The following is a 13,483-nucleotide window of genomic DNA, read 5'->3' as shown; positions in this document are numbered from 1 at the left end:
TTGGGCTTCTTGGCAACGAGGGCACACTGCTGACTCACAACCATCTTCTAATCGACTGTAATCCCCAGGTCCTTGTCTGCAGTACTGCTGCTTAGCCAGTCAATCCCTAGCATGCAGCGGTGCATGGGATTCTTTCTTCCTAAGTGCAGGATTCTGCACTTGTCCTTGTTTAACCTCATCAGATTTCTTTGGTGCAATCCTCCAATATGTCTAGGTCACTCTGGACCCTATCCCTACCCTCCAGTGTATCTGCCTCTCCCTCCAGCTTAGTGTCATCTGCAAACTTGCTGAGGGTGCAATTAATCCCATCATCCAGATCATTAATAAAGATGTTGAACAAAACCGGCCCCAGGACCGACCTCTGGGGACACTCCGCTTGATACTGGCTGTCAACTAGACATTGAGCTGTTGATCACTACCTGTTGAGCCCGACAGTCTTGCCAGCTTCTTATCCAACTTCTAGTCCATTCATCCAATCCATACTTTTTTTAACTTGATGGCAAGAATACTGTGGGAGCTTTCCCCATATCCACAGAGCCAGTTATCTCATCTGAGAAGGCAATTGGGTTGGTCAGGCATGACTTGCCCTTGATGAATCCATGTTGACTGTTCCTGATCACCTTCCTCTCCTTCAAGTGCTTCAAAATGGATTCCTTAAGTACCTGCTCCATGACTTTGCCGGGGACTGAAGTGAGGCTGACCGGTCTGTAGTTGCTGGTTATTCTCAACAATAGGATTGAGAATATAAAAGTGTAAAAGCAAGGAAGTTCAAAGTTATGGTTCCCACATGTACTGTAACTAGGGTGACCAGATGAGAGATGTGAAATATTGGGACGTGGGGGCGGGGGGGCGCGTGCCGGCAGAGAAACAAACAAACAAAACAAAAAAAAACAAGAGCTGGCAGCAGAGGGAAGAAACAAAAGCTGCTGGAGCATAGGAAAAATTGGTGGGGGCTGAGCACCCACTGGCAGCTTCACACCCTGCCCCTCACACACCAGCTCGCCTTCGCTCTGCCTCCACCTCCCCTGAACTGGCTGCCTCGTCCTGCTTCTCCCCCCTCCCTCCAGCGCTTGCACCGCCATACGGCTAATTAGCACAAGCCTGGGAGAGAGGAGGAATGCTGGCTTGCGCCGCCATACAGCTGATCAGCACAAGCCTGGGAGAGAGGAGGAATGCTGGCTTGCGCCGCCATACAGCTGATCAGCACAAGCCTGGGAGAGAGGGGTGAAGAGGAGGAATGTGACGTGCTTGGGGAAGGGGCAGGGTGGGGCCGGGGTGGCGTTGGGGCAGAGCCCCCTCCGCCTGTGCACCAGAGGGCAAAATATCGGGACAATTTGCCTCCTGACCGAACATCGGTCGGGACGCGGGACAAACAAGTAAATATTGGGACAGTCCCGATAAAATCGGGACATCTGGTCACCCTAACTGTAACTTTAACCATATTGCACATATACTATACAGGGATTCTCAAACTAGGGGTCAAGACCCCTCAGGGGTTCGCAAGGCTATTACATGGGGAGGGGGTCACGAGCTGTCAACCTCCACCCCAAAACCGACTTGTCTCCAGCATTTATAATGGTGTTAAATATATAAAAAAGTATTTTTAGTTTATAAGGGGGGGGTCGCACTCAGAGACTTGCTATGTGAAAGGAGTCACCAGTAAGAAAGTTTGAGAGCCACTGTACTAGTAGATATGAAGGCATGAAACTTATCATATGAAGTAATGTACAAGGTTATCTGTGCCAAGGGACATTTAATTGTGGGAAACAAAACTTTACTTTTTTTGAATTTAGATTCACAGCCATAGCACTGAGATAATGTATCTTTTTTTAGTTGAAGCATATAAATGTTTATGGATGTTTACTGCACGTAGTCGATAGAAATCTAGTGTAGTTGTTTTCAGCTTGTGGTCCACGGACCCCTGGGGGTCTGCAAAGCTTTCTAAATGGTCCACAAAAGTTGACCATTACATTAAAGTTTCAGATCCCAGAAAAGGCATTCCATTCTTCTGATCAAGCCAAAGTATATGAATACTCCCACCTACAGGTCAAAACCCACAAATGTTATCGTTACCATAGAAGCCCACAGTTTAGCACCCTTTCTCACACTGTGTCAAATGCTGTGCCGAGCATGTGCAACATTTAGAGTTGATTTCTGTTCAGTCAGTTTTCAGTCTACGACTTCTATGGTAGGCCATCCACAGATTGAATTTCCAAAGAGGTACACACTTCCATTTGAAATTTTTTAGGGGTCCGCACATGAAAAAGGGTTGAAAACCACTAGTATTATGATATATTGGCATTATGAAAATATCCCTTGGGGCAGAAAGGATAATGGAGTAATTTTTGTGAGGTTTCTTAAGCACTACATATGTGATTTCATTGTTCTTTTTCCACCCCGTCCCACCCTCCCATACTAATTTACATCTCCCTAATCAGAATTTAAAGTTACGGTATTTGTAAAAAGCCTTCTTGAGTTAGTAAGAAAATGGATTTTGGATGACTTGATGCCTGTTTTTTGTCTGATCTTATTAATATCTGTTATTCATTCTTTGACTAGTTAGTCTGCTTAGGAAGCTGCAATGATAAGTATTTGATAAAGCAGTTAAATGCACAATTGAATTAAGAAAACATGGTAGCAACATCTACTTTCACAAGATTAATTTACTTATGGTATGAAAGGAATTTGGATAAAAGGGCTACCATGCTTTGTCCTTTTCATGCAAATTTGTGTTGGAACAATTTTCAGTTGTTAGTTTTAAATAATAACTAGTTTAGTTGAAATTTGAGAGAGCTGATTGAAAACTAATGGAACAGTTTCCCAAATTCTGTAAAAAGAAAAAAGCAACTGTTTTAATTCTGTTTTAATTCTGTATTTCACAATTTTCTGATAACTCTGCTAGCACACACATTTCCGATAGGATGTCAAATACTGAAAGAATTAGGTCAAATGTTTAATGTTAAAGATTATTAAAGGATGAGATAAGGGAAATGACAAGTTCTTCAAAATGCTAGATTATTCAAAGGAAAATTTTGGTTGCGCGATTTTCCAGAGTAATGAGACTCTGTTATGTGAAATTGATCAATTTTTTAAAGTAATTGCTCCATTATTCTGTTCTATTTCTGTTTAACAGTCAGGACAGATGATTGCAGCCCTTCTGTTCGTTATTATAACAACAACTTGATAGCACCTTTCATCTCAGGATTTCAAAGCACTATTTTAGAGAAGTCATTGATTTAACTGAGGCAGCATAGAATAATAGACTAAACACGAAATCTTTCAACAGGAATCTAGCATCTAAACACTATTATGGTGGATGCATTAGAAATCCATGGAGAGAGTTCCTAATTTAGTGTGTTTCTTCCACTTGTCATAAATAATCCTTCAGTAAGGATGATGAGTCTTAGTCTCTCCCCTTTCATGGCGTAGTTCAGGACCTATATATTTGTGCTGTCCTCTTCTCTAATAATTTTTTGGCAATTTTTTTCATGAAGATAAGCAGCCAAGAACAATGCCATCTGAAAACAATGCTAAAAGGAAGGTGGCATAGAAAAGTTGACATTATACCTTGCTTTTTGTAATGTGTTTTGTTTAGTGTGCTAAACTTTTTATTTCCAAATAGAAAGAATTGAGAATCTGAGCATTTTTGAGAATATAGCAATACAGCAACTCAGTTGTTGAAAAAGGAAAATGTTGTGTGTGTGACATTGCATCTGCTGTAATGAAAACTGCTGTCTACTGCTTAGGGAATAAATTCCCTACTTCTGTTGCTTATGAAGCCCTGCGTACTTAGCCTGATTACATTTATTTTAATTGAAAAAGTCAATTATAAGTAGAATAATGCACAAGATGGTTTGCAATTGTGACAGAACCATGTTACTTGGATTTTTGAGGCACTTAGTCTTTGACCTTGGAGCTGTCTGAAAACCCAAAGCATACAGTGTCTCACAGTAATTGCACACACCATCATCTGAAGGTCTCTTTTTATAACAATAACCAGTGAATAAATTTTGTATGTTTTAAATTCAAACTCTGCTGAGATTTGTTTCCTTGCTGTTTTGTTCACAATGTAGAAGAAAATTTGTTGTGAAATTAAGTACAGGTTCAAGCCTGAAAAAGGAAATAAGTAGCATACCAGATGGCATGATTTTTGTGACGTTGGGAATATGAAACCTAATGAACTTACTGCAATGAATAACCAAAATGGTGTTGCAGAAGTTAATAGACTAGTGTTTTATCCTTCTAGCAAAGGAGTCTCCAACCTTAGCTTCACTTCCCCCAGTTTCATTAATTGACAGCAAAATGCAAAGAAGCGGACCTTTTATACCAAGTCACAATTACAATTCCAGTGAAACAATGTTGCAGCTGCATTGGTATTTGTGACCTTATTGACTGTTTGAGGAATTAATAATTTGTTACTTGCTGTGAAGTAGCATCCATTTTGGAATTGCCTAACTTCACCATGAATCCTGCAAGATCATTTGCCTTCATTTTCATATGGGCTTCTGACACTGTACCGTTACAGCTGTCTGGCAAGAATGCACTTGAGATTTAAGCAGTTTGTTGGATTTTTGGATGTTTCCGTGGAGAAGTAGGACTTCAGCTGGATTATTCTATTTTCTCGTGGCCTTACTTTTGTGGTAGCTGTCCCTTGGAGAATTTGCTGAATAATAGCAGTTTTATTTTCTACCTTTTTAAAAAACATGTTTTTACATATTTATATGAACTGTAAAACTAAAAATAAATTTGAATTAATCCAGAAATATGTGCTGAGTGCTCATAGTAACTAGGCTGTGGTGAGCATCTGGTAAGTGAATGTTTTTCACTTTTCAACAATATTAATATTTATTTACATGCAAAAAGTTCAGCATATTTCATGGATTAATTTAATTTTTGCTTTAGCTTTACAGTTCTGCGTAAATACAGTAAATGATAACTTGAGATTTGAGTGTTTTAAGAATATTTTCAGCAGGGTATCGCTCACATTGTATCCATTTTCTGTTCATTCATGCAAGCTGTAAAATTGCATTGTTCCATGGAATTGTGCTTGTCAATGGTGAACTCTCTAATATGGTGTTGCAATATTGCGATTTTACTGGAAATGTGTTAATTATGTTTGCTATTCTAATTTAACTACTGTTCTCAATGCTAAATTCTCTACCTCTAGATCAGTTGTGTCCCATCATCTCCCATCATTTCATCCTTAGGGACAAACGTATTTCAAAAAAGTTAGTGGTCCTCTATCAATATTTAAGGGCAGATTCTCTGCCCTGTTCATTTCCTGGCAAAGAGAATGAGAATCCCTGGTGGGCATACAGCCAGCATAACTGATTTTTATGCATCATTCCTCTCAGCCACTGAACGTGCACAGAATTACTATTCCAACCTGGCTTCCTAAGAGGACTGCTGAAAGCTGGCACAAATTCCTGCTCTAATCTGGACTGGCTCACAGAATCAGCGAGCCATAACTGATGGTTGTGTCTCAGCTTTTCCCCTTTCCCTGGCTTATGGACAGCTCTGGCTCTGTTGGGGAGGGGAGCAATCCTTTGAGAGGAGTGCCATTAGGCTCCTATAATGTGCTCACACAGTCTAGCAGGTAAGCAGGCAATGGAGCCGCCAGAGCTACTCTTTCCTCTGCTCTTTGTGATGCAGTAGATGTCCAGCAGAAGAGCAGCTACAGCAGAGAAAAGACAACAGCTGTTCAGAGCATTCCCATCACACAGTAGAACTGCTCTTGGGATGCAGGTGAAGCAATGGGAGACGTTTTGGGAAGCAGTGTGCCCTTCTGCCTCCTTGTAGCAAGGAGCTTGATTTAAAAACTTCACTTTAAAAATTGCAGTGCACAGCTTAGCAAACACATTTTCACTTCATAATCAATTACATGTTTTCTTCTTAGCATAGCTTCACCCAAGAGCCACAACTTAGAACCTCAAGGATACAGGTTGGACACTGCTGTTCTAGGTATATGGTATTGGGAGAATGTAATGTTGTCTTTAAAATTATTACCAGGATCAGTCAAGACCTGGCTCTCATCGCACGGGAAATCAACGATGTAGCAGGAGAGATAGATTCAGTGACTTCATCAGGCACTGCTCCGAGTACCACAGTAAGCACTGCTGCCACCACCCCTGGCTCTGCCATAGACACTAGAGAAGAGGTAGGAGATCTTCATGGAGAAATGCATAAGGTTCTTTCTTTTCTTTATTTCTTTTGCTTTTAGCCTTTTGCATAGCTTTTTTAGTTATTCCCACCCAGCCTGTTTGCATGAATCTCAGCATTCTCTTCTTTTGATTTAAGATTCCTTAATCTTTTAACAAAAATCAGTAAGCACAAAAATCAGTCTATGAACACAGGTCATTAAAGTGGTCACCCAGACTGTTCATATTGTGTGTCTGTTTTCACTATTTAAATTCTAAACATTGTGCTTTTCATGTCTTGTCCACAGTCTTAGATACCAGTGAATAGTATGAGTACTTCTAAAGATTTTAATGTGTATACAAAAATATATGGTGTGTGCACTATATACATATAGTATAGCTGTTACAGATAGAAAAGTCCTTGTATTCACAGAAGATATAGACATTTTCCTGTTAACATTTAAATATGTAAGTAGCATGGCTTAACAATCATTTTAGCTCTTCATCCACAATATATTATTTAAAAAAATAGCTTGAATTAGGTTTGCCTTGTGCTGCAATTTAATTTTTCTCTTCTTGGACTTTCTCTGGAGTGCTGTGTATTAAATTGTACTAACTAACTTGTTTTAGTCATCATCACAGGTCTAATGCTGGTAAATATGTTAAAGATTTTGACTTAAAAATCATCAACTTCTGCCATATTACCATTCAGATAGTTTTTTGTAAATGTTTACTTTTGGTTTTGTTCTTTCTTGTCTTGTTCCCCTCAAAATATGTCTAATCATTTTTTTGTACGTAAGGTTTGGTTAACACATTAATCGACTGTGTTCATTCTGAGACTGTCCTTTTTTTGTGAAAAAGAATATAAACAATGGCAAGAAACATGCCTTGCGTGTGCAGTGTAATTGACTAAACCCATTTAACTGTTGTAATTGTCTCTTAGAACCCCAACTAAACTTCAGCATAACATACATATGCATTTACTCAGATACATTTAAATCATGTCTTATATTTCACTGAATAAGTATGTTTCCCTTCTCCTTTTTTGTTTAGTATTATTAAATTGTGCAGTAAATATATAATACTGTAGGTGGCAGTATCTCATTGAAGTAGATGTAGACTCTGTAACATTGTGACTAATCTGTCTGAAAAGGACTAAAATATTCAGTGACTTGCAAAAAACCTTCCTTTTCATTAGTTTCATAGAAATCTGCCATTAAGTGTAATTTGTGAAGAGAACCTTTTGGGAAGATAAAAACAATTACTCTAATCACTTACAGTCAGCATTGGTAAAAGTATGAGTAAAAGGTTTACCATTGCCAGTTTAAGTGACTGGAATTTCATTTTTTATGCTCGCTACATGATATCTATATATAGGAGAAATCCTTTCCATCTGGCAATCTAATGTTATAACTATGAATTTCTGGTTTTGGAAAATAGCCATCTGTTTACTAGACACACTATCATATAATACACATACAACTTATAATATATAGGAAAACAGAATATTTGATTTTATCACGGAAATCTACTTTAGAGGAAAAATTTCAGTCTCATCTTGAAGCTCATGTACTATATGTATCCAGAAGGTTTCATAAGCTGTCTATTTTTCATTAAATGTATTTAATTTTTTTTTTGCTCTTTCAGCTGGTTGACCGTGTATTTGATGAAAGTCTGAACTTCAGAAAGATTCCTCCATTAGTGCATGCCAAACCACCAGAGGGAAACAGTCGGTCTAATGATTCTAGGCCTCAGTTAACAGATACTCTTGATCCTCCAACAATTACACGGAGGAGGACGTGGAGCAGAGATGAGGTGAGTATGCACCAGTGTTCCTGTGTAGTAATGTGCTCACGCTAGCCCTCCAAAATGTCATCACTTTTTACCATTGTAGGCACAAAATTTACTTGCCCACCTGCTTCCATATGGTTGCAATAATGCTGAGAAAAAAACCCAGTAATATATTACTTTTTTACCTAGAAAGAGAGAGAGAGCATGTTGTATGTGTCCTGGGTAGGCTATTAAAATTTCCCAATACTGTATTTATTTGGAAAGAGTAATAATTAGAACATGAACACAATAAAAAATTTTACAAATCAGTCATTCATTTTCTTTAAAGCAAATCACACTAGCTTTGTTGTAATGGCACCGATCCATTTTATAGGTACAACCAGGAAACTTGAACTGTGAATTCTGTGTGATTTCACTGTCATCTCAGGGAGGGAATGTGTGAAGTGAGACTCATAATGTCTGGTGTTGTCAGAGTGCTTAAAAAGACATAATAAACAGCATTGATTTCAGTGCCATTTCAGAGATCAGCTTGGTAGATAAGAAAGGGGAGATTATTTAATTAATGAAAATTGGTTATGAAACATCGTAAACTTAACCTGCTCTTAGCCTTATTTTAAAATATGCACAGAGAAGTGCAGTTTCATATAATATGTGCATATAGACTTATTTATTTTCATAATTATGTTTTACAGAATCAGACACAGACATTATCCCTTTCTTTCTCTTGTAGCTTACCTAAATTGCTCCAACCTATTTAAAAAAAAAAAAAAAAAATGTTGGCAGATTCTGCTTGCTGCCTGACATACTGTAGGATTCTTTTGTATACTCAAGTGCACTTGATTGACGTGCTAATCTGATTTGTCATGGGAAGCCTAAAGCTGTTCTTGCCCCACAATGAACAAGGAGATGCTTTTGTCGCATAAAAATTTATATTTTAACATTTCTGTGAATCCACTATGCATAATTTTAAATTGACATTTCCTTCAGAAGTGTTTGTCCTATTACTAAAGATCATCTTCATCTTTAAGTCTCTGTTCACGGATGCCCACAATAATATGTACACATGCTGAACTAAAAGGATTTAAGATCTTGTGATCCTATCCCACTGTTCCTGGTTTTCCTATATGCCTGTTGGATTCAGGAGCCATATGTCAGCTTTGGCTGTGTTTTTACAGTTGAGTTAATTTGTTGTTAATTTGTTTGTTCTATTTGCATTTAAGTGCTTCCCTATGGGGTCCCTCTTGTTGCGTGCATAGCCTCTACCATTTGCCAAGCCCTTTAGGGAAATGACAGTCTTCCAGTGTCTCTCTAGTCCTAACATCCTCCCTGCTAGTTTCTATCTGTCCTTTCTTTTCTAGACTGAATTGCGTTTGTTTAGACATATGTGGTTTGGCATCTTCCTTGAAGGGGCTTCAGTGAGGAACCATCGTATTCCTATATCCCTCTTTCTCAAGAATCTTCATAACATTATATTCTTTCACTGGATCGGTAGGAGAATGGGACCTTGAGATCTTTATACTTTCTTAGAGGATGCGCTTTTCTCACATAGGTCTTTCCCTGAGGATGATGTTGAAATGATCTGGGAAAAGGGTTAGATAGTGAAGTGGCAAAATTTGCAGATGATACAAAACTACTCAAAATAGTTAAGTCCCGGGCAGACTGCCAAGAGCTACAAAAGGATCTCTCAAAACTGGGTGACTGAGCAACAAAATGGCAGATGAAATTCAATATTGATAAATGCAAAGTAATCCAAATACACTGGAAAACATAACCCCAGCCATACATATAAAATGATGGAGTCAAAATTAGTGGTTACCACTCAAGAAAGAGATCTTGGAGTCATTGTGAATAGTTCTCTGAAAACATTCAGTCAATGTGCAGCAGTCAAAAAAGTTAACAGAATGTTGGGAATCATTAAGAAAGGGATAGATAATTAGAAAATACCATATTACCTCTATATAAATCCATGGTACGCCCACATCTTGAATACTGCGTGCAGGCATGGTCACTCCATCTCAGAAAAGATACATTGGAATTGGAAAAGGTTCAAAAAAGGGCAACAAAAATGATCAAGGGTATGAGGAGAGATGAATAAGACTGAAACTTTTCAGCTTGAAAAAGAGACAACTAAGGGGGGCTATGATTGAGGTCTATAAAATCATAACTGGTGTGGAGAAAGTAAATAAGGAAATGTATTTACACCTTCTCATAACACAAGAACTAGGGGTCACCCCACATGAAATTAATAGACAACAGATTTAAAACAGTCAAAAGGAAGTATTTTTTCACACAGCGAACAGTCAGTCTGGAATTCTTTGCCACAGGATGTTGTGAGGGCCAAGACTATAACAGGGTTCATGAAAGAACTAGATACATTCATGGAGGATAGGTCCATCAATGGCTATTAGCCAGGATGGGCAGGGATGGTGTCCCTAGCCTCTGTTTGCTAGAACCTGGGAATGGGCTACAGGGGATCGATTACTTGATGATTAGTGTTCTGTTCTTTCCCTCTGGGGCACCTGGCATTGACCACTGTCAGAAGACTGGATACTGGGCTAGATGGACCTTTGGTCTGACCCAGTATGGCTGCTCTTCTGTTCTTATTGCCATTACCCATTAGCCTTAAGATTAGATTTGTTGTTTTTATATTTAAACTTCTTTAGTAGATATTCCCTTATAGTTATCTGATTTCATTTGCTTTTCTCCACACTTGGAGCTTATAATTTCGGCATGTATCTCACTGTGGTATCTTTTGGATCATGTACAATTACTTTTAGCTCCTGTTAGGCTGAATGACTTACATTTTGAAATGTGGTTAAGTGATTTGCTTTGTCTTTAAAATAGATTTAAGATTTTTCTTTTTTTGAGGCACTTTTAGTTATATATCTAATTTATACATTTTCTCATTGTGTTTTCCTGTAAAACTCCTGGATACTGATGATGATTGTAATGTAAATTAATAAATATAATATCTGAATTTAAATAAAAAGTATTTGGTAGTGTCTCCCTAGTCTGATTGAAAAGTGAGATAATAGAAATTATCTTGGACATGAGCATTGTCAGAGGGCAGCAAAGTGACTGAAAAACTAAGGAGAAGGTAATGATTAATGTGTTGACCCAAAGCCCATTGAAATCAATGGAAAAACTCTCATTGACTCAAGCAAGTTTTGGATCTGGCCCAACAGTGTTGCAGTAAAAGCCACAGATTGATACCTAGTTAAGGTGTCACTGATGTCAGTGTTGAGGCCAGTTTTAACATGTTTTAACACTTCAAAATCTCTTCTTCGTCTGTATGAAGCACTCATGCCTCCTCCTCCATCCCTGGTGGATGATTTTAAATACTTCCAGGACCTGGTCAAGAGAGTTGCAGACTCCCTGCAGATGCCCCTCAAGGAGGTGACAGAGCCTCATCATAAACTGCTCGATATCCTCTACTCACCCTCATTGGCCTGCATAGCCTTGCCTGTTAATGAGGCACTTCTAGACCCAGCAAAGATCATCTGGCACACTCCCTACACTTCTATTCAACCTCCATGCAAAAGAGCAGATAAGAGGTATTATATCCCGGCAAAGGACTCAGAATTTTTATTTTCCCATCCCTCACCTAACTCCTTGGTAGTGGAGGCAGCGAATGAACATGGTAGGTAGGACCATGCTAAAACCACGCCTCATGACAAAGATCACAAGCATCTGGACCAACTGGGGAGGAAGTCTTATTCCTTGGCCTCCTTACAGTTTAGAACCACCAGTTATCAAGTGTTAATAGCAAAGTACAATCACATGAATTATACCAAGCTGAACTGTTTTGTGGACCATCTGCTGACGGAACACAGGGAACAGTTCAGGGCAATTATTGTGGCGGGCCGACTACTTGCCAGGACAACCCTACAAGCCTCCCTTGACAACGCTGATATCACCATCCATTTGATTGCTACAGCAGTGGTAATGAGAAGAGTTTCCTGGCTCCAATTCTCTGAATTCCCAAAAAAGGTCCATAATACAGTATAGGACCTTCCTTTTGATGTGTCTAAGTTCTTTGCAGATAGCACATTCAAGTCTCTGTGAATATTGAAGGATTCTAGAGCTACCTTGCATTCTCTTGGTTTTTATACACTCTCCCACAAGAGAAAACTCAGCAAGTCCAAAATGGCCCAGAAATCCTACTCCATCCAAATCCTTACCTCTCAGGGGTCCTATGAGTCACACCAAAAGAGGCAGAGATTTCAGAGAACGAAATCATCCACTCTCAGCCTCAAGCCTTGCACCCATTTACCTCCAAGCAGCAATGTTTTATGGGTTGTTTGTGGGCTTGAATTACCATCCTCATCCTCTTTAGCTGCACCAGTTCACCAGCCTTCCTCCCTTTGGCTACTGTCTTCACCACCTCAGGTGAGCCTGGAAATCAATTGCTGCGGACAAGTGGGTTTTGGAGATCAGCTGCATGGGATGCATCATCCATTTTACTTCACTTCCACCAGTGAACCCCCTCCCCCCCATTTCCGTCTCTTTTCAAGGACCCCTCTCAGGAGATCTTGCTTAGTCAAGAAATAGACACTCTCTTACATTTGGGAGCTGTGGAACCAGTCCCCGTACAGCACAGAGGGAAGGGGTTTTATTCCAGGTACTTCCTGGTACAAAAAAAGAGTGGAGGTTGGAGATCCATCCTACACCCGAGGCTACTCAAGATCTACATGAAGGCACAAAAATTAAAAATGGTGATGCTTGCAGTGATAATTCCATCACTAAGGCAAGGGGGTTGCTTTTCAGCTCTCGACCTTCAAGACACACATTTCCACATTGTTATCTAACCATTCCAAAAACAATTCCTACATTTCACGGTCAGCCAGGACCACTTTCAAAACCAAGTGATCCCCTTCCGTCTGTCATCTGCCTCAAGAGTCGTTTCAAAAGTCATCTTGGTGGAAGTGGCACAACTCCGCAGGAAAGATATCTTCGTATTCTCCGGAATTGGTGCATACGCAACCAGATCCCCATCACAGCAGCCTATCTCCTGGGTGTTCAGAACATGACCATAGATGCACTCAGCAGACACTTCTTCCAAGACCACAAATAGGAAATAGACCCCAATATATTACATCACATAGTTCGTCAATGGGGCACCCCTCAGACAGACTAGTTTGCCACAGAGTCAAACAAGAAATGCACCCACTTTGGCTTGACGGGTGGACTGGGTCACCAGTCCCTGGAGGATGCTTTCCACCTTCAATGGGCATCAATCCTAGTGTATGCATTCCTGCTAACTCCTCTAATGGCCAAAGTTATGCTCAGAATAAAGGAAGACAGAGCTAGAGTCATTCTAATAGTTCTTCTTCGAGTGCTTGCTCATATCCATTCCAGTTAGGTGTGCGCGCGCCGCGTGCACGTTCGTTGGAAGATTTTTACCCTAGCAACACTCGGTGGGTGGGCAGGGCGCCCCCTGGAGTGGCGCCGCCACGGCGCCGGATATACACCCCTGCCGACCCAGCCGCCCTTCAGTTCCTTCTTACCGCCCGTGTCGGTCGTTGGAACAGTGGAGCTCAGCTTAACTGACCTCC

General features: G+C 39.9%; 1 protein-coding gene across 9 annotated transcripts in view; it reads left to right on the top strand.

Moving 5' to 3' along the window:
• The window catches only part of CEP170 (centrosomal protein 170), a 220,860-nt gene that overhangs the window by 173,574 nt on the left and 33,803 nt on the right, over positions 1-13,483 (top strand). For 6 of the 9 annotated variants that reach the window (XM_075064198.1, XM_075064196.1, XM_075064191.1 and 3 more), the window contains 2 exons: positions 6,010-6,187; positions 7,785-7,952. In XM_075064198.1, the coding sequence (XP_074920299.1) occupies positions 6,010-6,187; positions 7,785-7,952 (346 nt within the window). The remainder of the gene's footprint in view (positions 1-6,009; positions 6,188-7,784; positions 7,953-13,483) is intronic. The other 3 variants (XM_075064194.1, XM_075064192.1, XM_075064195.1) reach the window with 2 other exon arrangements.

Source organism: Chelonoidis abingdonii, chromosome 3 (assembly GCF_003597395.2).
Source record: "Chelonoidis abingdonii isolate Lonesome George chromosome 3, CheloAbing_2.0, whole genome shotgun sequence".
NCBI lineage: Eukaryota > Metazoa > Chordata > Testudines > Testudinidae > Chelonoidis > Chelonoidis abingdonii.
The sequence above is the reverse complement of the archived record's forward strand: the minus strand, read 5'-3'. Positions and strand labels throughout refer to the sequence as shown.